This window comes from Terrapene carolina, unplaced genomic scaffold (genome assembly GCF_002925995.2).
Source record: "Terrapene carolina triunguis isolate 2854851 unplaced genomic scaffold, T_m_triunguis-2.0 Scaffold629, whole genome shotgun sequence".
Taxonomy (NCBI): domain Eukaryota; kingdom Metazoa; phylum Chordata; order Testudines; family Emydidae; genus Terrapene; species Terrapene triunguis.
The window spans coordinates 17,342,514-17,368,748 of NW_020664980.1; the positions used below are offsets into that span (position 1 = coordinate 17,342,514).

Genomic DNA, 26,235 nt, shown 5'->3' on the forward strand with positions numbered 1-26,235 from the left:
ACCTGGATTTCTGTAGGGAAGGGACAGGGAATAGAATTAGGGGACCAGATTATCCCTGAGAAACCCCACAACCCCAAATCACAATCTGTAGAGAGCCGTCTATTCCAGGAGCAACATCATTAAACATGGAGCTGTGTAACTGAGTGAATGCTCCTGCATGCTGACTGCTAATAAGATATGGAGCCTTTTCACATTAGGTCACTGGTTAGCGTTACCCTGGGTTTTCAGAACCCCAGCAGGGGTAACATAACGGTTTCACTTCAGGTGGTGCCAGGAATAATCAATGGGAACACAGCAATTCTGTCTGATAAAAAGATTAATGAAAGTCAGCGTGTTCTATCTAAAACGGCAGTTTATTAGATTTAAGCACACACAGACATAAGCGATAGGCTTTGAACATCCCAGATATTTACCTGAACTCTGGAACAGTATTGAGTAATTAACAGTGGGTTCGCAGTGGCCAGTTGCTCACCCACAGGAGAGAAAAGGTGTCCGAAAACACATTTCTCAAGATGGCTTTAGAGGACTGTTCCAAAAGTATACTCTATTATCTAGACTTTTTATAACTAATTTCTACAAAACACATAGGTCATAATGATCCTCCTGGATCATAACTTTTCCTAACTTTCAATAAACTTCTAATATCAGAGGCATCTAGACTCAAGGTTTCCATCCACGTATCTTCTTTCTGTCTCAGTTATTTACTTTTCTTTCCCCTCCTCCCACTCTGATTAGCAGAAACTGCCAGCTAGATTTTGACCTTGCATCTAAAAGCCTGCTTTCCAATTAACTGTTAACTATGTGGTGTTCTTCTTTATTAACGCATGGTGGCTGAATGCTCATAATACGGTTGCAATTGGCTTGATCACATTCTGAGGTACACACACCCCTCAAATCCAGGGTAACTGTTAGTAGTCAGTGCAGACTGGTAATGACAGGCGATAGTTACACCTCTGATGGCTGTGCAGTGACCTACTTGAAATAAATGGGTGGGCTCAACCCTAGTCACTTGTCCATATCACAGTTTCCCCCTCCTATTGGCAATAAGTAACGTCTTTCCTGGGTATTCTCGGAGTGGTGGGGGACCGGGAGGGCAGGGAAGTGGAACCCCATTCTGTACACCCTGCCGGGATCCCTCCACATCAGGGATTAGAGGAGAAAGCTGCCCCTGCCAGTGTCTGCACTCTACCTGTTCTGCAGCGAGAGAGATTTGCCATGGACCCAGTTCTCAGCCGGTGTAAACATGGCGTATTTCTCTTACCTCTGCATAATCAGCCACCAGCAGCAACTCCACGTACTTCGTAGACTGCAAATCCTCCCGCTTCACCTGGGACAGAGCACCCCGCAGGTTAGTTGTGGTTAATCATTTTTCTTGTCTGGCAATGGCTGCCTTACTGACCATTCCCCTGCCCCCCGTTACACACAGACACTTGTTTGCTTCCGTTACATCGTTTGAGCGGCCACTAATTCCTAATCGCCGTCTTCCTTTTGGAGGAACTGCATCCCCTTGGTTTCATGTCCTCAGCCCTGCTCTTGGAGGACGGCAGGCTCAACCTGCTCAGAGGTGATGACCCACACCCTGCCGCATGTTGCAATGAGTGCCCTCGCTTACGTGATACACACTCACCCTGTGATGGTGTGCTGTGGCCCGGCCTGTCAATGTGTTGAGCAAGTGTGTGGTTGTGGGCTCTTTGTGCAGATATCCACAGGTCCCCTTGGGAAGCCTCAAATGTTCTGATCGGTAGATCAAGTGTTGATCCTGGCTATCGGGGACCGGCTCCAAGATGTAACTGAGGTTGCTGCTCAGTACTATAAGACCACTGTTGAAATAAGAAGCAGTGAGAGAAAGGACAGTTCAGTGGTTAGTCTAGGGTCCAGAAAACCAGCATTTAATTTCCTGCTCCGCCACTGACTTCCTGTGCGATCTTGGGGAAGTCACTTAGGCCCAACGCCACTACCTTTCACTGAAATCCTTTGACAATCTGGGCCTTAGCTTCTCAGTGTCTCTGTTCCCCGTCTGTACTCTGGGGACAATAGGGGAGTTGTGAGGATAAACACATTAGTGATTGTGAGGTGCTCAGATACTGTGGGAAAGGAAGCTAAATAAATACTTCAGACAGGGAAATGATGTTACCAGTTAATAGAAGAGCTTGTTGAGATTTTTTTTGTCTAAAATATTGTGCGCCAAGCGGCTTATCAACTGAATCACAAATTGGCCTTTTGACTAAACAAGAAAATGTTTTGTTTTTTTCATCAATAGAAATTTGAGGTTTGGGTTATTTTCCTCCTTTGCCTCATTTCCTCAAAGTGGAGGAAAGGAAGAAAAAACCTCTCTCCCCGCCTATCCCTCCCTCCCCCCCCCCATCCCTCCCTTCCCCCCTCCCCCATTTTCTGGTTGGTAAAAAGGGAAGGGAACCCAAGCCAAAAGCCTGTGCATTTTGAACCAAAACCATGTTTTTCATTTTGTTTCCCTTCATGAAAAAAAATGTGAAAATTTTCAACGGAAATGTCAATTTTAAGGGGTTTTTCCCCATTTCTCCCCCTCACAGAAAATACCATTTTCCAACCCGATCTAGTCAATAAATACAGAACTACAGCCTCTCTGGGATGCAGTCACATGGGGGCTGGGAATGTCAAAGGTGCCTGGGAGAAAAAGGCATCCAACTTCCACGGTCTTTCAATGAGAGTTGGGCACCTAATTTCCTTAGGCTCCTCTGTAAATACCAGCCATGATCAAGAACACGTTGTTTGTCACATACCCATGTGCCTTAGATAATCATTCTTAGGCCTTTTTGGCCACAGGGAAGTGGGTAAGAATTTATTACCCCCTAATACAAATGGAGAAACTGAGGTTAAGGGACGCAGGTGAGAGCCTTTTGCTGTTCTTCTGCACAGGGATGAATTTCACCCAGGCTGCTTGAAATTATACTGAAGATTGGAGAGAGACAAACCGTAACACCACTGCTGGTACGTAACAAACTGTGTTCCAAGTAGGCTAAGAGCTCCTATTTTTATCCCCTTCATGCAGGTTTAATTTCATTTCAGCCTTTGAGACACTGCAGGGGTTTGCAGTGATACCAACGGAAGCCAGGGAGCAACACATCCTTAGCACATCCCATGCAGGAATTCCCTGCCCCCCAACTGCCCCGGTCGGGACCCACCTCTGGCCGAGGCTTCTTCTGGCCAGCTCTTTTGGTCTGTGCTTCCATGCATGGCACAGTGTGGGAGGGGAACTAGCGCATCCTATTTAGCAAAGTGAGTGGCCGATAGAAAAGAGGTATCAAAGAACATAAATCATGTATATGGCCAAGGAACGCTCTTTCGTTAGAGTCTGGGGTTGTATTCAGGATGTTCTCTGGGAGTGGGGCGCGCTATCCGGATTTCATATATGAGAAGCCTGTTTTTTTTCATTTATAAGCTACTTGCTAGAGCAAGGGTTTCCAGGTGACCCCTTTCAAGCAAAGTAGGGAGCCATTGTGTGGCGCTTTGCCGCATTTCTCCTCCAGCTCTTCCCCACAAGCCCACGCTGTGCAGTGACTCAGGCACGGCTCTGTATTTCCAATACCAGCCAGGAGGCAGGAGCCCCTTTGGATAGCAGCTGCATAGGGTGCTCAGCAGATTCTTTCCCCAGGCCCCTGAAAGGTGCATTGCAGCCATAACAGACTCGGCGCAAGATCGAAGCCTTTCCCTGAGCCCTGCAGCAATAGGAATACCTGGACAAGCGGAGCAGGCTTGAGAAAGCATTAGAGAAGCCCTGTCTCTCGTATTCCCAGTGCCAGAAACACACCTCATGTCGCAGAGTTATTTTAGGTGCTGCAGAGTAATGCCAAATAAAGCTCACCCGTAAAAAGATCCAGGTTAAATTCTGCTCTCGTTTACACTGGTGTTAGCCCACGTTAATCAGCAGGGGTTGCCCCGCCGAAAGCAGCATTTGGTCCCATTGGCAGGTGCCCAGGAGGAATCCACTGGCGGGTCGCATAGCTGGGGGTGTGGGGGGGTCCCACTGAAAGCCTTGCTTCAAGCTTCTGCTGCTTCAATGCAGGCCCCGTCCTCTTCTTGAGTTCCTCAGACACAAGCCCACTGAAGCCCTGCTGGTACTCGTGGTGTTTGCTCACACGGTGGTTTATCACCGCATCATAACTAATGAGCTCACTTCTGCATAAGCTTCTACGGCCCTGGTCCTGCAAACACACCTGCATTGAATTTTAAGCACGTGACGAGGGGCTAAAAGTTAAGCGCGTGCATGAGTATTTGACTGATTGGGGTCTACGTTTGTACAGCACCCAGCACCAGGGAGCCCCAGTCCTGATCAGGGACTCTTCGTTTTCTAGCAGTAACATAGGTCAACAGCAAAACCTTAAGGGCCAACATCCGAGAATGCAAGCAACCCTTATGAGCACCCCCGTTTGCTAATCACAAACCCCACCTTTACAGGGACAAGCAGGCGTTCGTGTTTGCAAATGGGTAACTGCTCCTTTACGTGCCCTATTCTCAGACCCCTGCCCCATCCCCCTCTCACACATCTCTAGAGATTGCACAGCCCTCTGAGCGTCGCCCTCGACCTTAAAGGGGCCTCCTTGCTGTCCGCGCCGTCGCTCGCTCAGCTTTGTGCTGGGAAGCTGCCGAGTTTTGTGGATGAAGCAGCAGTTTATCCAATTTGGAGAATCCATTTCAGTCGTTTGCTGCCCACTCAGGCTGTGGGGCTGTGCCTGCGACCGAGGCACATGAGAAGCCAAGGGTATCTTCATCCCTGGCTCTCTTTAGAGCATAACCGTATTGCAGGGGCCTGTCACAAACTACAGAATTACCCCCAGGCCGTGTTGCTCCAGGGGCGCTTACAGCAGGGTGGGCGTGCAAAGAGGCTCCCCCATCTTCTTGCACTCCATGCAGTGATGGGATACGATTGCAGGCCTTCCGTTCCACACAATGGGAGCCGTTCTCCCCGTCAATCATCAGGGCACAGGACAGCCCGGAGAAGACAGGGTCATGCCCCCCCTCACTCTATTCTTTGGTATTTGTACTGCAGTAACAGCTAGCCGCCCCAGTCTCAGACCAAGATCCGATTGTGCTGGGTGCTGTGCAAACACCGAGTGAGAAGATGGTCCCTGCTCCTAAGAACTTAGCCAACAAAACCAGCCAGGTGCCGCATGCTGTACCCCGTGAAGAGGAAAAGCAGGGAGGACGCTCAGCCGCTGGCAGCTTGGCTTCACTGACTTCAGCTGGTAAATCAAGGGTCACAGGATGGGGCCCTTTCTATGGGGCGCCCCCACACATTTGTCGTGCAATATCAAGTCGCTAAAAATCGCACTAAGACAGTTTCCTGGTGGAAAGTATAACGACTTCTGGAGGTTTTCCTCTTGCAAGTGCATTTTTAACCATACTCCTAGGTGCTACGTTGCCGTTCTCCCCACATTGTAACAGAAACCTCGTTTGTACTATTGTAATCAAGGGCTGATGGAAGGATGTTTCCCATGTGGGTCTGTTTTTCTCAACTGGCCTTTTTCCACGCAGCAGGTTTGGAAAGGCTCCGTGTTTAATGGGGTTCTTTGCCCAGTGGAAGACGTATAGATTTGGGGGTAGAATGGCTCTGCTGGAGAGCTCTGTAGGGAAAGTGAAAACAGATGTGTGTGCTCGACTTCCCTACATCGTTATTTAGAACAGTGCAGCACGATGGTTGGGGCGCGGGGCAGCAGGACTGCACACGTTAGCCGAACTAGAGCCGTTTCCTCTGACGCTAAGAATAAAGCGCCTGGAAGAATGTGGGATAAAACAGAAGTAGGGCACACCTGTGATTTCTTCTGCTTTTTTATAGCAAGTGGATTATTTATTGCAAAACACAGGTGGCCACTTTGTCCTGTTTATACCACCAGATATTTCATTTACATTGAAAGCACTTGAGGTTGTGAAGGGTTTTTTTTGGCAAGACCTGTTTCCTGACAGGACTAAATCTCTCCAGCCCGGCTTCCAACCAGCTTTCAGCTGGAGTCGATTGCAAACAGTGTCCTGTTTATAAACAGATGTGAAGTATCTTAACTGAGAGCCTTCAAGTGCATGGGATATTTAGGGTTGCCAACTTTGTAATATTTAAAAACCGGACACTCCAGCAGGAGTGCCGAAATCTCCCCTGCCCCGCCTCTTCCCCCAAGGCCCCACTCCTGCCCTGCCCCTTCCCCTGAGGCCCCACTCCCCATTTGCTCCTATTTCCCCATCCCTCCATCACTCACTGCTTTTCCCCTCTCTCCCTTCCTCCCTGCGTGGGTTGGGAGGGACTCTCCTGCAGAGCTGGGGCGGGGAGCTGCAGCCGCCCGATGCAGGTAGGAGGTGACCCTGACTGAGTAGGGGCTGACACAGGTGATGACTTGGTCCCTCCCCACCTCCCCCACCCGCAGTAACCGGACGTTGGGTGTCCAGTTAGTAGATCTGACCGGACACCAGCAGGTCCCCTTTTCAACCGGACAGCTGGCCATCCTCGTTGTGGGCCCAGATCCCCAGCTGCTGTAAGTGAATGTAGCTCTGTTGATTTCACTAGAGCGATGCTGATTTACACTTGCTGAGGATCTGGTCTTTTTTCTGCCCAGGACTAAAACTTGTTGGAAATTTGTCAAACACTTTTTAAGTGTGTCAATTCCAACAAAAAATCCCGTGGACAAAATATTCAGAAGTTATTTATTTTTTACTCAGTTTCCAACCAAAGTGTCAGTTCTGACTGGGAAAACAAGGTTTCATTGCGACAATTTCAAAACTTTTCAAAAGTTCAAGTCGAACCATTTGTTGAAGCCGACCCTTTCCCACACAAAGCTTCGCTTTTGACCAATCCACGTTTTCTGGCCAAAAACTTTTAGTTGGAAAATTCCCGACTAGCTCTAATGCTAACAACCTTGCTAGGGTGTCACATGAGGGGATGCCCGACTTGTTTTGTCAGGGCTTGCTTGAATCTTACCGTAGCCCTTTGCACGTGCTGAGTGTGACGCTGGATTGTTCCAGGCCTCGCACAACACCATGGTAGAAGCAATGGTCCTGGAAAGGAGAAAGGAGATTATCAAGGGAAGGAACAGTTTGGTGAGTTCTTTTATTGTTGGAGGGTGGAATTAACTCCTGGGCAGAAAGGACCAGTACAGGACCTGGGTGCTGCTAAGTCCCACGTGAGCAATGAGAGAGCCTTTAATTCTCTCTAGTACTGTCCCTTCTGCCACCAGGTGAGACTTTAATGCAACAACAACAACAACAAACAGTGGTCCCGATTCAAACCTAGCATCTCAGCTGTCATAACATGGCCTTGTGGACATGCATGAACATGCTCTTCATTGCTAATAAAATCTAAGGTGCTGTAACATCCCGAGGAACCTTCACAGACGAGCCGACCGGGCTTGATCCGAAGCTTGCTGAAGTCAATGGGAATCTGTCTGTTGACTTCAGCTGGCGTTGGATCAGGCCCTGAAGAATGTGCTGACCTCATACTTTAGTTCTATAAAGGGTTATATGTTATAGACCGGAAAGTCCATTTAGATGGGCTCATCTCAAGACAAAAGGCAGACTATGGTAGGAACAAGGAAGCCACTCGGGCCAACATGCTGACAGCATTCCACCCCAGCCCAAACTCCTCACCCAGCTGTGTGCCTCCGGGAGGAGAGAGGGGAGCAAACAGTAGCAGGGAAAATGATCTCATCGTCTTTATCTTTTAGTTTAAAATTCTAACCAATGTATATCTTTGTGCAACTGCAGCCGAGAGTCTTGGTCTGAGATCGGTAATTCATGATGATTTTTCTGACCAGGAGCCAGCTGGCATGGGCTAGTCATGCAAAAGGCTGGGAACATAGCAAGCATGGAGCTCGCACTTTGCAAAGAGCAGTGTCAATGAACCGCAGCATTGGAAGGCAATGGGGCTGAGTCTCCTAAGTCCTTTCAGTGCTTTGGAAAATTCTCTCTCTGCTCTGCTTTATATTCGTTGGGGTGAACCCAGATTGGGTATTTGGGATCTGGTGAAGACCTTGTGGAATACTGCCACTGGAATAGGATATTCAGCTGGCGTTTTATTGGAGCGCTACAACTCCACCTGCGGGCAGAGGCAAACAATCAAATCTGCTCATACACAGAAGAGTTTTGTTCCTCGTAAAGGAAAAAGCAGCATTTTCCCCAGGTCTTCGCTTTCAAGAGCTGCAAAATTCTGCAGAGACTAAAAAGAAACGGCTAGAGGCCGACACAGGAAGAGGTTTCCCTGCAGATCTCTGCCACTGCCCCACAGACCTAATCTGCAGCATCCGTCAGACTGTGCCCACCCAAGAACTCATCTGCGATGGGACCATTGACTGGCCAAAGGTTTGGGGATGCAAACAGTTGCCCACTGGAGACTTCTACAGCTGAGAATTCCAAACTCAATTCACATTCAACCCAGTCCAGTTGGGAACTCAAGTCTCCAGAAGATGAAGCCCCGTCCCCTCTCTGTACCCTCTCCTTGGATTTGCTTGCATGGTCTGCATACTTACTGTGTGGTTGAAAGTGATGGTGTGGGGCCTTCCAGTCTGGGTATAGTGGGTTTCAGTGTAGCCTGGGGCAAAGAGGTGCCTACCAATAGCAAGGCAAAGACAAAAAAAAAGGACATTTCTTTAGACTTGGCACATTATTATTGAATCATCTCTGCTGGGATATCTGACAATCACAGTGCAAGAAAGGCCTGATCCAGCTACCATTTCAATCAATGGAAACACGCCCATTAACTGCAGTGGGTGCTGGATTGGGTCCTAAGGCATTTAGTGTGGGAGTTCTTTGTTATGAGTCTCATAGACTTCAAGGCGACAAGGGACCATCATGATCATCTAGTCTGATCTCCTGCGTGTTGCAGGCCACAGAACATCACCCACCCACTGCTGTAATAGACCCCTAATCTCTGGCCGAGTTACTGACATCCTCAATTCATGATTTAAAGACTACAAGTTACAGAGAATCCACCATTTACACTAAACCTGCAAGTGACCCATGCACCATGCTGCAGAGGAAGGCAAAACCCAGGGTCTCCGCCAATCTGACTGGGGGGAAAATTCCTTCCCAGCCCCCAATATGGTGATCAGTTAGCCCCTGAGCATGTGGGCAAGGCCCACCAGCCAGACCCCTGGGAAAGAATTCTTTATAGTAACTCAGAGCCCTCCCTATCTAGCGTCCCATCACTGGTCATTGGAAATATTTGCTGCTAGCAGTCACAGATGGGCGACATGCCATTGTAGGCAGTCCCAGCATTCCATCCCCTCCATAAACTTATCAAGCTCAGTCTTGAAGCCAATTACATTTTTGGCCCCCCACTGCTCCCCTTGGGAGGCTGTTCCAGAACCTCACTCCTCTGGTGGTTAGAAACAGTCTAATTTCAAGCCTAAACTTGTTGATGGCCAGTTTATCTCCATTTGTTCTTGTGCCCACCTTGGCGATTAACTTAAATAACTCCTCTCCCTCCCTGATGTTTATCCCTCTGATGTATTCAGAGGGGAATCATATCTCCCCTCAGCCTTCGTTTGGTTAGGCTAAACAAGCTATAACAAACACAGAATAAAATTGAACGAAGTGAAAAAAAACCCCATGGCCAATGGAAGATGAGCCTTTTGGGGGCGGTCAGTACGGAGCTTTTCTCTGGTACATATTCCACATTCTGCCACGCAACATTTACCTCTAAGACAGCACTTTCCATCTGCCAAGCCCTCCACTAACACACTGTCAGAAACAAGAGAGGGGCTAAGGGCTTGCACACAACATCAATGCAATCAGAGCATCTGCGAGATCAATATTATATGTCCCCTCTCCCTACCCAGAGGAACTTGAGTGGGGAGAGGCGCGGAAGTTCAAAGGTTAATGGCCATTGACAACCGCATTCAGATCATTTGGTCTCATGAAATACACTCATACGTGTAAGTGCTCAGCTAGTCATCTTCCTAAGTGCCCCTTCAAACCATTTATTAAATGAAATCAGGACAAAGGAAAGCGTGCCTGTGAATCCCAAACTCGGCCACTGAATGATTCCCCGCTATGTAGCACTGTGCCCACACGGCCAGGCCCCCCACTGGCACCGCTGTATTTTGGTTCATTCAGAAATCCTGCCTCCAGTTTCAACAAACTCCAATGGTAACATTTTTTTAAAAATGAAATAAATAAATAAAATGGCAAAGAGTAAAAAAAAAAGCTGATGCCCCAGCCAGGTTCCCATGGGACACGGAACAGCACGAATAATAATTTCCTGTACAATGATGATTTGCAGAGACTTGGGGATGCAATATGAAGAAAACCACAAGATTTCACTTGAGGTTTTTAGTCCCTCTACAGGACAGGGACTGCATGTTCTTATGTGTTTGAGCAATGCCCAGACCAATGGGTTCACTGATCCTCTGGTACTATTGGCACATAGATTCAAAGATTTTAAGCCCAGAAGGGAATGTTTGACCATCTAATCTGACCTGGCCATAGAATTTAAGAACATAAAACCAAAGGACTGGAAGGGACCTCCTGGTTTGAATCCAGTCACAGGCTCCTCTGTTCATGCAAGTCATTTCATCCAGTTACTCCCGTACCGAGCCCAATAACTTGTGTTTGGCTCAGGAATCTCTCCAGAAATTCATCCAGTCTTCAGCCAACGACACCAAGAGATGGAAAACCAATCATCATTGTCTCCAATGAAAATGGGGATCGTGCACCTTGTGTTTTGACATTAGGCCATAAAAGTTGTGATCCAAATACATCATGGTTGAAGCCTGGGCCTGTTCAGATTCCGGGTTTGGGTTCAGTCCAACGTGCATTTTGGGGGAGGGGAACCAGCTGTGAAGTCTGGATCCAGCTTGAGCCATAAATTTCCCCCAGGGTTGTGGGCTGTCCATGGCTGTTATAAGCCCATCTCTGCTCCTGTTACAATGTAATGGCCCAAGAATGGACTCAGCTGGTGCCATTTCACAGCTCGCAAAACCTTCTTTGGCATAGGAACAAGGCAAAGTTTGGCATCCTATTTAGGACCTGGCCCTGTGCTCCTTATAGAGGCAAAATTCTCCCTGAGTTCAACAAGGAGCCTGGGATCCTGGGAAAGGCAAAGCAAGCTGGATTGCTCTCAGCACTTCACTCGTACGCATTTGGATTGGGTGCCGGGGCGATGCGGCTGTGACGCCGTCTCCTCCTCCGCTTTCGCCCAGATGGCTGAGTTTGCAAAACTAGGACATAAGATTGGCTCGTGAATGGCAAAACTGAGAGAGCCGCAACCCGTCTCCATCTCGGCAGCAGCAAAACAGGGCAGATCCCGACAAAAACCAGCCAGCCCATCTCGAAAAGCCTGTAAAACGACCGATTGCAGATATTTACAAAGCACCCCTTGCTGTACTGTCGACTGGCTAGGCATCACACTTGGCATCACGCGAGGATGCCATAGTTGGGAACTGTGATATTCAGCCTCGGTGCCAGCTCCTACTCAGCTGCTCCTCACGAGGGGTTGGTACATTCCAGGCAGCGGAGTTCTTAAAGGGCAAAGTGGGGTGGGCAGAATGTGCTTGTGCCCTTTTTATGCTTTATAAAGAAGGCCTGATGGGTTGTGGGTTCCACCCTCCCCCAAGTAACAAAATGTAAATGGTTATTTCTTTAAATGGCTTGTTTTTTGACAGGAGGCATACAGGCCTTGTCACTCCTGGAAGACTCTATGGTTAGAGAATTAGCAGGTTTAGGACATCAGAGATACCAAGAAAGTGAAACCTGACTGATTGAATAAAAATCCCTTCCCCTTCCAGAGTGTCTGCAACTCTTTCTCTTGCCCTATATTTAACTCAAATCCTTGTGAGAAAAGCTCGGGCTGGCTTGGTTAAGGATTCAGTCCCGAACCCCTTCAGTTAAGGGATGGAAAGATCCAATCCACCTCTCCGAGTCATCCAAGAAGTGCTCCAGAAAAACCAGGAAAGACCAGAATTCCCAATATTCCTAAGGGGAAAAACAAGCAAAATAAATAAATAAACTCCAGACTTTTCTAGGGGGAGAATAAACCCTGTCAAGTCATCTTTACAAATCACAAAGAAGGAAAAAAAACCTCCTATTTTTTTTATTCCCCCTTTGCAGGTCGCCTCTAGGCGATGTGATCACTCTCTCCCCAGCAGGCAGCCCACTGAGACTTCCATGTAGGTTGCATTTCCCTGAGCTAAATGTAAACAGCACTCTCAAAAATGACTTGCAAGTGTCTCATCTCCTGAGACGCCCCTTTCTCCCTCGCCAGGCTGCAATGGAAAATGTGCTTTCATGCCACAGACGAGACTGCCGCTTGCCTCCATGCAGATAATGATTCTTTTCAAGACGGGGAGAAGTAGAAGTCATGTTTGGCAGCGATCCGTTTGAGCCCAATTGATGTCTGGAATACAACTGCTTTTATCTCTGCTTTCAAACTTCATTGTAGCCCAGCAAAGCTCATGTGGCTTCTTTCTGATGTGCTAATGCTCATCACTGGATACCTCATCCTTCAGTTGTATTGGTATGAGCTATTTCAGATCTGTGAACAGCCGATAATCACAGAAACACCATGCTACGGAAAAAGGTCTCCTGACTATCCTAACTTGCTCAGCATGAATCTGCAAGAAACAAATGTTTCATCACCAAATTGCATTAACTTCCAGGAAATTGCTTCAAGCAGTGTGTTTATGAGAGGCTCTGGATTGTGTGAAAGTCTCTGCTGAGAACCTATGGGGCAGATCCTCAACCGGTGTAAATCGACATTGCCCCGCTTAAGTCAGGAGGCAGGATCAGGCTCCTGGCCAGCAGATCTTACATCAGCGAGGCTCTGGCCTTCATTGCCCACTTTTCAAACATGCTTTCTCTGGCACTATGCAGTCGCTTTGTGTCAAACTGCCAGCCCTAAAGCTGGCATCACTGTCCCAAAGGCAATCACCCCACTGCAAGGTGATATAAGGCCAGCCAGCACAGGCGCTGTCAAGCTCTTTCTCCCCCTTCGCTGACGGTGTGTCAGGAAAAACAGGGCATGGGTGGAGGAAAGGATCCGTGGGGCTGGGAGTAACTCTCTGCCATGCTGATTCCTGGCCATGGTTTCAGGTATTGGGGCGATCTGAGGCCTGCCTAAGTTAGAGTAGACCTCAGGTTGCTCTAACCAGCAGAGAGGCCGGCTCTCAGCACCCACACTCACCCCTCCCTGACCTGCACGCATCAGCTGCACCCCAGAGCATCCGACTTCCCCGTGCTGGAGCTGGGAGGCTGGCTGGAAAGAGGCTGCTGCTGCCAGTTTTCATGGAACGGACATCCTGGGGAGCCAGGTCAGCTCTGAGCAAGGCAGCCAAATGAGCAAAGGCCTGGCCTGCTGCCACAACGTACAGATGTCTTAAAGACGCTGTTCTGCTGAAGACCGGCTTGGAGTGATCTTGGCCCAGTGCAGCTCCGTCAATGATGTCATTGTTTTAAACAAAGGGCCCATCTTAATGCCACTGAGCTGCTGTGTGAACGGGGCTGCGGGGAAGGCCTGGTCTCCTAATTCAGGGGTGTCTCTGGTTTGCGGTCTCAGACACAGCGACAGGGCAGGTCAAGTAGTCAGTGAATGAGGCTGACGGCATTTTGCGGGAGAAGGCAGCATTATGTAACGGAGACGGGGCAGGGGATGCAGGGAGACCCTGCTAGAAGGCCGGTTCCCTGGAGAGCACTGCCTGCAGCCCAGTCAGCTAAACAGAACAGGGAGGGAATCAGAGGAAAGACTGGGGATGAAAGACTCCCTTCCCTCTTCCTTTTCCTGTCAGATCTCCAAAGAACAGCAGAAAGCAAGATAAACGAATTGCAAATAGATGGCAGGGAAGGAGGCCCCGGGAAGCCCCTAACTGCCCCTGGAGTCAAGACTTGGCAGCACTGGGGCTTAGATAAGACCAGGGCTAGATAAGGGCTGAATAAAACATATGGTGAGAGATTTTCCAAGTCGCCTAGGAAGTTTAGAGGCACATTAATTTAAATGGGAATTGGGGTCCAATCCCTAAGTGGCTTTGGAAAAATCTCTGACAGGGTTTCCACAATAAATTGGTCTTCCGGTGTCTTAGAGCCAGTAAAATATTTACAACAAGCATAATCGACTAGCACAACCCTGTGCCGTGCTGGGAACCTTCAATGACCAATTATCTCAATGGGAGGTGCTCTGAAATGATATACTCAGAGGTCTTCAGCTGAGATTGGCTGGGCTCCAGGGGACATCCATGGTTGTCCTTTGAGACGGGTGGGTTCTTCTAATGAACTCAGTGGAGCTAACAACTCGGTTGAGGATTGTGATATAATGCCGTCAGTCTGGATGGGTAGGTGCCATTTTTAAAATAAATACAAATATCTTGGATGCATGAACACAATTTTTCAAAAACCAACAGGCCACAGATCTCTTGTGGGAAATGTCAGCTGTTTTCATTTTGATCTAGAGACCGACCGTAAAGAGTCTATAACCGGATTGAGAGCTCTGAATTTTTTCCATCCCTCTCTCTTCGCAAATAATAATAAATCTGCCCAAACTGATTGCCAAGAACATTGTGGGGTGGGAGGGATTCGTTTCTCTATCAGGCTTTCTACCTCAGATTTGTCTGCATTTGGGGGCTATTCCTCCTTTCACAGAGCGGAGCTACTCCATCGACTGCAGCAGAATCACACCGGTGTACCAGAGGAGACTTTGACCCCTCTTCTACGGACACTTTGCTAAAATCCCCCGACAGCGCTTATTGTGAGAAACTCAGCCGACCCTTCCCTCGAACATCCAGCCTGGTAGTAATAATGGTCAAGGCTGCTTTTTGACATCCAACTGCAACTGGAGAGGAAAACAAGTAAGCCCTTATGTAAAACCTGACACATTTTCAAATAGAATCATAGACTATCAGGGTTGGAGGGGACCTCAGGAGGTCATCTAGTCCAACCCCCTGCTCAAATCAGGACCAATCTTCAACTAAATCATCCCAGCCAGGGCTATGTCAAGCCTAACCTTAAAAACCTCTAAGGAAGGAGATTCCACCACCTCCTTAGGTAACCCATTCCAGTGCTTCACCACCCTCCTCGTGAAAAAGTTTTTCCTAACATCCAACTTAAACCTCCCCTACTGCAACTTGAGACCATTACTCCTTGTTCTGTCATCTGGTACCACTGAGAAAAAGTCTAGATCCATCTGTGACGGGTTGGATCACAGAAACCCCCTTGGGAGCTGCCACCCGATGTGCCAAGACTACCCCTGCTTCTGTTTTCCCTGCCAGCTCAGGACTCCAGCACCCCGTCTTGCTGAATTAGACACTCCAGTCCACTTCAACACAGACCCAGGGTCTGAATCACTTGTCCCCAAGCTGCAAGTGTACCCAAAAACAGCTCACAGGAGTGTGCTTGTCTTTAGCACTCAGATTCCCAACTCCCAATGGGGTCTAAACCCAGATAAATCCGTTTTACCCTGCATAAAGTTTATGCAGGGCAAACTCATAAATTGTTCGCCCTCTATAACACAGATAGAGAGATATGCACAGTTGTTTGCTCCCCCAGGTATTAATACATACTCTGAGTAAATTACTAAATAAAAAGTGATTTTATTAAATACAGACAGTAGGATTTAAGTGGTTCAAAGTAGTAACAGACAGAACAAAGTAAGTCACAAGCAAAATAAAATAAAATGCGCAAATCTATGTCTAATCAAACTGAATACAGATAATCTCACCCTCAGAGATGCTTCAGTAAGTTTTTTCTCAGACTGGACACCTTCCAGGCCTGGGCACAATTCTTTCCCCTGGTACAGTTCTTGTTCCAGCTTAGGTGTTAGCTAGGGGCTTCTCCATGATGGCTCCTCTCTCCTCTCTGTTCTCTTCCACCCCTTTATATATCTTTTGCATAAGGCGGGAATCCTTTGTCCCTCTGGGTTTCCACCCCCCCTCACTGGAAAAGCACCAGGTTAAAGATGGATTCCAGTTCAGGTGACATGATCACATGTCACTGCAAGACTTCATTACTCACTTGCCAGCACACACATATACAGGAAGACTCAAAGGTAAATACAGCCATCTGCAGACAATGGGAGTCATCAAGATTCCAAACCATCCTTAATGGCCCACACTCTACATAATTACAATAGGCCCTCAGAGTTATGTTTTATATTTCTAGTTTTAGATACAAGAGTAGTACATTTATACAAATCAGATTATCATACTCAGTAGATTATAAGCTTTGTAATGATACCTTACAAGAGACCTTTTGCATGAAGCATATCCCAGTTACATTATATCACTTATTACCGTATTTTCTCTAAATCTATCCTAGTTACGTTATATTGACTTATTATTATATTTTTATAAAACCATGTAGACTGCACAACGTCACACCATCCTCTTTGGAACCCCCTTTCAGGTAGTTGAAAGCAGCTATCAAATCCCCCCTTATTCTTCTCTTCTGCAGACTAAACAATCCCAGTTCCCTCAGCCTCTCCTCATAAGTCATGTGCTCCAGCCCCCTAGTCATTTTTGTTGCCCTCCGCTGGATTCTTTCCAATTTTTCCACATCCTTCTTGTAGTATGGGGCCCAAAACTGGACACAGTACTCCAGATGAGGCCTCACCAATGCCGAATAGAGGGGAATGATCACATCCCTCGATCTGCTGGCAATGCCCCTACTTATACAGCCCAAAATGCCATTAGCCTTCTTGGTAACAAGGGCACACTGCTGACTCATATCCAGCTTCTCATCCACTGTAACCCCTAGGTCCTTTTCTGCAGAACTGTTGCCTAGCCATTCGGTCCCGAGTCTGTAACAGTGAATGGGATTCTTCCGTCCTAAGTGCAGGACTCTGCACTTGTCCTTGTTGAACCTCATCAGGTTTCTTTTGGCCCAATCCTCTAATTTGTCTAGGTCCCTCTGTATCCTATCCTTACCCTCCAGCGTATCTACCACTCCTCCCAATTTAGTGTCATCTGCAAACTTGCTGAGAGTGCAGTCCACGCCATCCTCCAGATCATTAATGAAGATATTGAACAAAACCGGCCCCAGGACGGACCCTTGGGGCACTCTGCGTGATAGCTGGAATCCAAGGCTCTTTGCTGGTGCTGGTGACTCAGATGCACATGAAGCCTGGAACCTGCATATCTCACTTTCTCAAGGCCCTTTCCTCGGGTAACGAGAACACGTTTATTGCTCTGGCAAAATAGGCTTGGAAGGGGAGGCGACTCTCCAGCGCTGAAGGTAAAACGCAGCTGCCTGTTTCAGAGTATTGAAAAGACTCCTCTCAGCCAGGTCAGTGACATTTGGGGTGGAAGACCCATGCAATGAAGTCATGGCTGCAGCGCAAAGTCAGCACCACGTGCTGCTGCACTTAGCAATGGATAACGCAAACATATAAAGAGGAAGAGGAAAGGAAATGGATTTCCTGGCTGGGAAGTCATGCAATCACTGCAGCCAGGGAACAGATAATTTAGAGGGGTACGTTCCTTTCTCTCCTCCCCCGCATTACAAAGAAATCACTAACCAGCCCAAACGAAAGAGGAGGAGGAGGTGCCAACTCCGTTTTCCTAATGGTAAAAAAGCCCTTCATGAGCCCAGCCGAGCAGGTCAAATGCTTCCTGCCCCTTGCCTCCATCCCACCGCCCCCCCATCCCTTCCCCCAGTGCAGGAAGCCATTAGATACAGATAGTGTGTGGACACTGTGTGGAAGATCTGGAATATCCTTCCTGCTGGGAGGTGGACAAACCCCTCTTGGTCAGCAGTCACTGAAACCAGTACTGTAGCGGCAGGAAATGACAACCAACCAGTGACCCCCAGCTTCGTTATCTGACAGCTCAGAGCATCAGATACAGGGCTCCCTTGTTATTTCAGACACGGAAATGGTACCGTTTAGAGGTGGAATGTTTTTGCTTCTGAGGTAAGAGAGTCTAAAATTAGATCTCTTGGTTGGGCTGGGAGCCTGTGAACTCTGTCTATGCTAGGAGAGTAACTGCTCTCAGCCAACCACTGTACATTTTGGCTTCCATTGCATGGAATTGGCCTTGCACATGGTTAAAAATGCCCTTTGGGGGCCTGATGCCGTTCCCCTCATTCAAACAAGATGCCTCCTGAGGTCAGCGGGAGCTTTGTCTGCACTAGGAATACGTGATCCAACCCGCTGTTCCCAGCATGATGTAGCTGCTCTACAGCCAACCAGGGGGCAGGACAGGGGCACCCGATCTGACAGAAAGCTACGAGGATAAAGCTACCAATGGTCTGAAAGGCACGTCAGAGCTGCCATATGCTGTTGTGACTCCCTCCATGGCTCAGAGGGACTCAAGCATCCCTGGCTAGCCACTCTTCTGGCAGCTTCTCCCCAGCAGCTGCAGGCTGATGTGTGGTGAGGAAGGGCAGGACCCATCACTGATGGTCCTCAGCGTAGGTGGACATCTAGGCACCAGTCAATCCCCTGCAGTGTCTGGCAGCCCCTTCTCCTCCCTGTCCTTTCTGCTTGCTGGGAGCCCACTGTTGCAGTTTTCAGGTAACTATGGCTGTCCCAGATCCTCTCCCTTGCCTGGGAGACTGTCATAGGATGGCCTCTGGGTGCGGCCCCACCAGTCATCCTTTCCTGGTGGGAGAGGGCTTCGAATCTCACTGTTCATATCACATTACCCCATCACGGCCGCCCTCCTGTGGCCAACCTCGGCAGCACAGGTACAACCCACCTCAACTTTCCCTTCAAAGGAATATCGTCTCTCAACCCCTTTGACTCAGGCCTGGTCTACACTACGGGATTAATTCGGATTTAGCAGCGTTAATCCGAATTAACCCTTCACCCGTCCACACTACAGAGCCAGTTAATTCGAATTAAAGGGCCCTTTAAATCGATTTCTGTACTCCACCTCGACGAACGGAGTAGAGCCTAAATCGATTTTGTTAATTCGAATTAGGGTTAGTGTGGCCGCACACCACCGAATTACTGTGTTTAAATTAATGGGGTAGTGTGGCCGCACACCACCGAATTAATGTGGTTAAAAACCGAATTAAGGTGCTTAGTGTGGCCGCGCACAATCGAATTTATACAACCTGTTTCCCAAATTCGAATTATCTAAATTCGGATTAATCCTGTAGTGTAGACATACCCTCATAGAAAGTAGAACAGTCCCCAGGTCCCTCAAGGTAAACACAGGTCCTCCCACAACCTCGAAGTCAGACCAGATGACAATGCAGAAGCTCTTTGACCCTTGAATGGAATCTCTTTTCCCAGTTTACCCACCCAAGAGTTGTTAACCAGTCCCAGGGCCCCACTGCCCAGGCTCTTCCCATGAGAGTTCCAAGATCCACTTCTCTCCCTTGAGTCTTCTCCTGGAGCTCCGAGTCAGGTCCCCAGGGAGAGGGCTCCCCGCAGTGCTTCACTCCCCCAGGCCCCCTTGCCCATCAGTCCTATCCCTGATCAGGGGAATCTTGCTCCAGGACAAACCCTTTGTTCCTGGGCTCCTCCCATAGCCTCCATTCAGGTTTTCTGCAGCATTCCACTTCCAGCCCTCCCAGCCTGTATGTCCTATCCCTGCTCATCAAGAGTCCAGAGCCAACGCCTTGCTTCAGGGTCCAGCTTGCATTGACCAAGCTTGTTCCTCCCTTCATCCCTTGGGGCCTCTGCTCAAGCCTTCCTGCAACTGGGCAGGGGTCCCCAGCTCTAGCCAGTCCCCCCCGCCAACAGCTTCCATCAGAACTTGTCAATAGAAGCTCACGGCGACTGCTCTCCTGCAGCTCTGTCCCACAGGCTATTCTCGGCTCCTTCTGTCGCTCCTCTGTTCTCAGGCAGCTGTTACCTGCCCCTTCCTGCCCTTTCTGCTCAGGTGCCTCCTCTTAAGCCCAACTGGAAGGCAGGTGAACTATTAAAGGGAACAGTCACCCTGTGACAGAGACTCTCTGGAAACAGGACAGGGAGGAGTGTTTTTCTCCCCTACCGCTTTTCCTGTTGCCAGGTGGGAAAACAAATTAGTCTCAGATTTGTACAACAGAAGTATCAGCTGTTCTCCCTGATAGAGAGGAACCTCATGGCACGCAGACCTGCTACATGGTCAGAAGGGACCATTGTGATCAACATTCGTAGCTTCTCCATTGCACCTCCAGTACACCCCTCTCTTCAGCTCAAAGCTGGTTCTTATTAAACACAAGTCCCTTTAAAAAAAAAAAAACCTCTGTTTTCATCCAAGGTTTAGAATGCAGATTCTTCCATTCCTAAGCCACAGCCAAATGTATGATTGCTCTTATAGGCATCTCTCCATATATTTCTCTCTCCGTGCAGTCTTGGACTTTCCAATTCTGCAGCTGCAGGACTTGAGCGTTTCAATGACTTATTAAAAAAAAAAAGAATTAAATGGCACTAGGGGATATTCTCTTGCTATTGCTCAGATTTTATATGCTATGGCCTAGATTCCACTGGAACGAAATCATGGTTCTGCCTTTTTCATACTAGCAACACCAACAAAATGGTGTTATTAGTTTCTAACGCACAAAGCCTGAACTCAGGTGTATGGAGTCCACAGTCAGATAGGTGCTGAGTTTATTACAAACTAAATAATAATGTAGCATGTTAACGGGAACAGATGCAATATCCCCTGGTTTACATCTCCTGGGGATGAGCACAATGTGCTCTTCATAAATGTGAAATCAAGGACGTGGCATGAACATTTCTGCCATGCAACACAACTGTTGCATTCAAAACCAACAGCTCTGTCATAGGCACGCGCCAGGGACAAGAGGAGGACTCTTTCCTTAACGCTTGCAAAGGGCTGGAGAGTCTCAGATGGAAGGCGTCTTATTAGAGCATCCACAACATTCTTGAGGCCCCCCACTTCTTCTGCCTGCTTCATCGTTCCTTCTTCGCTGCCCTTGAATTCCCCTATAACTCGCTGAAATGACTTTGAAAGTGACATCCAAACAACGGCTCTGTTCTCAAACACTTCTCAGCTGCTCACTGAGCCAGTATCCCAACAGCTCTCCCTTAAATGTATGTCTTGTTGCCCGTTCTCCTCTGGGTCTCGGCTTCTGTCTCTGACTATAAGCCTGAACCTTCACTCCGTGCCCAGGAAAAACTCCTCTGAAGTCAGTGTTAAAGATGATTTTGTATCCTCTATATTTTCTATGTACTGTGTTTTTATAAGATCTGTTCAAATAGTAGGACTTCATAATGCCATCTGTGTTTATCAATCCTGGTAAGCCAGTATGCTCCCTGATGGAAGGGTATGTATGTGTATCTTGCTGAATGAAAGCCTTACCTCAGGAAGTAAACACAATAGCAAATGGTGTGTGAGCCTCATTCTGTTTACGAACACATGCCGAGAGCCAGACCTCTGATGGAAATAGCACAGCACAGTTCCCAGGAGGCACCTGGAGGTTATGTCATCATACGCTGAATTAACCTGTTACTTGGATTTCTGACAGGACTCTGCTTTTGCCAAAGCCTCCTGGACTGTGAATAAATTCACCTCTACAATACTACAAAGCACAAAGGCTGCAATAGGTTTAAGACCTGACAGTCAAAGGAAATAGACCCCAATGGTGGTGTCCTATCTACAGTAGCAGTTAGATAATTTACAGCATTGCTTCAGAGATCGCTGCTGCTCACAATGGCTAACCGTTCATTTTGCTTCTGTAGACAGGACTTAGCTAGGAATGGCAGTAGAGTTTGGTCCCCTCTCTATGCTTTGGTACTTTCAAAGCCCAAAGATTTGATAGGCAGAATATTTATAACCTTTTCTGTTAGCACAAGTGCAGAATTGGCTCTGCGGTGTCTTCAATGCTGAAAGTCCCAGCAGCTTCTCCTTAGGATATAGTCCTTCACAGAAACCCCTTCCCAGAATCTACTTTCATCTGATTTCAGGTACTGCCTTACACCATGCCAAGAGAAGCGGGGCTCCCCTCCAAACTATCCCGCAAATCAGTTATGTTTGTATGTCACCATAAACACTAATTACAGTTGTATATCCATATTGCAGCATTTCCTTGCACTCTTAGGGAAGGAGAAGAGAGATCCTAGGTTTGACTGGTATGTCTGCACTATATACTTAAATATGGTAAGTAGTATTATTCCAGGGTATAAATACATTAGTGGGTACTAGGAGAAAAAACACTCAACTGGAACTCACTATATAAATCTGACACAGAAAGAAATCCAACATCAATGGATTAAAATTGGCAAGGGCCAGCTATATAAGAAAAGTCTTGGCTGCTCTTCCACCATTAGAATCTAATCCACTTGCCTGGCAAAGGATCTGGTATAAAAAGTACCAAAGAATCTACATCCAAACTCCAGCAGCTAAATCATCATGCCTACCTATATCCACTGGTAGCTTCATTTGGATACAGTATTCTTCTTCGCTTCCTATCCCAAACTATTATGTACTGTTCCTGTGTGCTGTCAACCAGCTGCTATGTTCTACCCCAGAGGTGGCTGAATTTCTGTAGTCAGTGCAAGTGAAAACATTTCTTTAGGCCACTTTAGGATGAGCGGCATTAGAGAAATATAAGTTTCACTGTCATTCCTCCTAAGAGACCTGGAGTGGAATCCCTTATTAGTAACATAACATACAAAATCCACATTAGAGCTTTTTACTGATAAAAAAAAAAAACATTGAGCCATTTGGTGAACAATCCAGCTCACTAACATCAGGTAAAGAGTAACAAGAAATCATTGTCTAGTTAACACAGGTACTAACTGTTACATGGCATGGGTTTATATACTGTGGGACAGATTGCCAGCTGGCATACATTGACAGAGCTCCACAGAAGTCACTCTACCACCCAGAGTAGTCTTATCATGCACAAGAGCGGCACGCATTTCCCCCACTCAGAGTATGTCTAAACCACAGTGGCACACTACGGCGCAGCACAGACATTTCCTACATTGACAAAAGGGGATGGTCAATTGATATAGTTAATCCACAGTGAGGCTGAAGGAAGAATTTTTCCATGAATATGACTGTGTCTACGGTGGGGGCTTAGGTCAACCTAACTATGTCGCACAGGGCACGACATTTTTCACAGCCCTGAGCAATGTCGCTAGGTCAGTCTAAGCTTTAGGTTTAGACCAGCCCTTAGAGTGTGATCCAAAGTTCAGTGAAGCCAACAGGAAGCGCTCCACTGGGCTCTGGATCAGCTCCTTATTCATCACTTTCGGGAGCAGACTGCACAGGGCATACGATGGACAAGCACACTTACTCATTCTTCTCAACATCCAGGATGAGCTCTCTCCCCTCGACGGTCATCTGGACTTCGGCTTTGAATGGGTGCTGCATGCAACAGAGAAACTGCCCATTACACATACAGCGCGATCACTGGGAATACCTAAGTGTTCATCAACACGGCAATTACTTTGTTTGCAAGTGCAAACCTCCCCTTATCCCACCCTGCAGCGGTGAGCACGTCTCCCACCCCAGCTGTGCCTAATAATGCTCAAGAGGAACGATGTGTTGTTACTTCTTTGGAAACATGGACAGGTCCCATGCCTCGGAGCCCAGGGAATGCTTGGTCACTGGAAAAACATCCTAGCACGATTTGCCTGATGCAGAGCTGTGTTTACACTATTTCTTAGCAGATGGCACTAAAACTAAACTGATATCTCCTACCTGACCCACTCAGACACATTTATTTTAACGGTGAAATATAACCAGTAACCGTGAGGATCTATTTTCATAGCACCCTAAGAGAGTTTGGTCCCCAAATCCCACTGGCATTCACTGGGAGTATGATGCCTAATTCCCATGGCCTCCTTTGAAAAATCCCAGCCCTGCTTTGGATGGTAGCTCTAGTACTGGGCCCCGTCTACAATGAAATTTGAAACTGTGATAGCAATTTATTAGAAAATGCAAGGACTTCGTTTAATAACACTGTTTTGCAAGCCATTTCATAATAGAGCCTGAAGCAGCTGTTCTCAAACTGAGGCCCATGGACTTCTTGTGGCTCACGGAGTCCTGCTTCATGGCCTGCAAAATTAAACTCAAGCAGTGGGGAATTGGGTTGCTGGAGGCGGAGCTGGTCCAGGAAAGACGCTTTCTTCTACAAAGTGAAGTGTTGGAGAACCACTGGTTTATAGCATGCACAATTTGTATAAAGTCTCCTGCCCAGAAAAACTATTCAACATATACTGAAACTGCAGCCCCGCTGGTCTACAATATATGCTAGACACTATAGTCTACCTTTCTAGGATGTACTCAGAGACATGGTTCTCTATGAAGGTCCTAAGATCATTTCAAATGTCAATATAGACAGGTCCAAAGATCTGGGGGTACTTCTATATTTACAGTATACAGATATATAGCTGTATATAGGTAGAGCAAGTTATGTGCATCCCTAGCTTTAAATAAATGGTAGGGCTGGAAGAAGACAAACTGGAGGTGTGCATTGTACACAGGTGAGGCGCATACACCTGCTAGACAGGCTGCATTACCTGAAAAGTGTTCCCAGTAACAACTACATTATAATTATTTTCATTATTAGGCAGATAGAATTAAAACACAAGGGGGGAGGGGGAGGGGGAGAGAGATCAGGGATATAAACTACACCCAAGCACCTCATTACTAGATGTGTCTGCTATTACTGGCTTATTTTTCAGTACAGTATTTTATTTTTATACTAATTCACATAAAGGAACATGGGCCCGTTCAGCGCAGAAACAAGTTTTAAATGACCACAGAGCTGATAAAAATTAGCTGCTGCTTAGCAGAAGTGATCTGAAACGTAAAATGTAAGTGGACTCAGTACAACTGAGAATATTAAAAGATTTTCTCAGTACAATTGAGGATATTACAAGATTTTCTATTAAGGGAAGTTGCCTTCTAAGGAGGCATGAAAAGCTGCTCTTACTCGATTAGAATTGTAAAATAAGGAGTTATTAAGAAATAAGAGCGTCAGGTTATTTCCTCATCCGCCTCACTCAATGTGCAAGGGGATTTCATACCACAGAACTCAAGTGAAACCATAAGAGTATTCTAAAGACTTGCTTGGCTGAAACATTCTGTCAGTCAACGTGTGTGTTCAGATCCCTTTGTGTTAATCCCAACTCTAGTGTCAACTAAAAAAATTTTTCTTTCATATCCACGTGGCAGGTCTTCATTCTGATAGTCTGGTCTTCTGCTAATCCTGTGCTTATTGAAGTCAATGGGAGTCTTTCCTTGGCTTCCATGAATCAGGCCATTAGCTATTATATCCAGCAGACAACATTGGTTTGTAATTGCAAAGGGCCAAATTCTGGTTTCATTGGATCCAAGTTGCAAGTAGGGTGACCAGATGTCCCGATTTTATAGGGACAGTCCTGATATTTGGGTTTTTTTTTATATTGGCTTCTGTTACCCCCCCGATTTTTCACACTTGCTGTCTGGTCACCCTAGGTGCAGGTGCTCACCACTAGTCTATTGTTGAGCTGCTAAGTGAGACACAGCACAAACACAGGCAGGTTTAACTGTAGCTCAGAGCCTTTTGTGTCACTGAACCTCTCCATACAGTTGATGCTGACAAGATTTTCCCTGCCCCTCCCATCCTATTTTGTTTTTAGGGTCCTGTTAACAGTTGGACCCGAAATATACTAGTTGTAACTGCTCATGCTTGCTTGTTGCTAGCAGGGTTCTTGAATCCAATGAGAATTTGCCTGAATAAACATTGACGAAGGCTCTTAGGATCTGACAATTTGTCTAAGGGTAAGTACTGGTCAGATGCCCTTGTGTTCTTTGTGGACAGGTCTGTGATTAAGAATAACCAAATACCTCCACAATACATTAAGAACATAAGAATGGCCATAATGGGTCAGACCAATGATGCATGTAGCCAAGCAGCTGGTCTTCCAACAGTGGCCAATTCCAGGTGCTTCAGAGGGAATGAACAGAACAGGGCAACTTATTGAGTGATCGATCCTCTGTCGTCCAGTCCCTGCTTCCGGCAGTCAGAGGTTTAGGGACACCCAGAGGGCAGGGTAGCGTCTCTGATCATCTTGGCTAATAGCCATTGATGGACCTATCCTTCATCAACTTATCTAATTCTTTTTTGAACCCTGTTATAGTCTTGGCCTTCGCAACATCCTCTGGCAAAGAGTTTCACAGGTTGACTGTGCATTGTGTGAAGCAATACTTCCTTTTGTTTGTTTTAAACTTGCCGCCTATTCATGTCAGTGGGTGAGCCCTGGTTCTTGCATCATTGCAATGATGTTATTGAGTGGGAGAATGTTCGGCCTGATCCTGAGAGCAAGTTACCTACCACAGCTCCTGTTCATCACATTACACTATAAAAGCTTCCCAGAAGTTCTCACAGTATTGACAAAAAGAACAGGAG

At 47.2% G+C, this 26,235-nt stretch overlaps 1 protein-coding gene across 3 annotated transcripts in view; it reads right to left on the bottom strand.

Annotated features, from left to right (window-relative positions):
• ADAM19 (ADAM metallopeptidase domain 19) overlaps window positions 1–26,235 on the bottom strand; it is a 54,825-nt gene that overhangs the window by 24,805 nt on the left and 3,785 nt on the right. For 2 of the 3 annotated variants that reach the window (XM_026659320.1, XM_026659319.1), the window contains exons 3-7: window positions 23,134–23,204; window positions 8,484–8,562; window positions 6,941–7,017; window positions 1,628–1,820; window positions 1,262–1,327 (exon numbers count right to left, since the gene is read on the bottom strand). In XM_026659320.1, the coding sequence (XP_026515105.1) occupies window positions 1,262–1,327; window positions 1,628–1,820; window positions 6,941–7,017; window positions 8,484–8,562; window positions 23,134–23,204 (486 nt within the window). The remainder of the gene's footprint in view (window positions 1–1,261; window positions 1,328–1,627; window positions 1,821–6,940; window positions 7,018–8,483; window positions 8,563–23,133; window positions 23,205–26,235) is intronic. The other variant, XM_026659321.1, reaches the window with a different exon arrangement.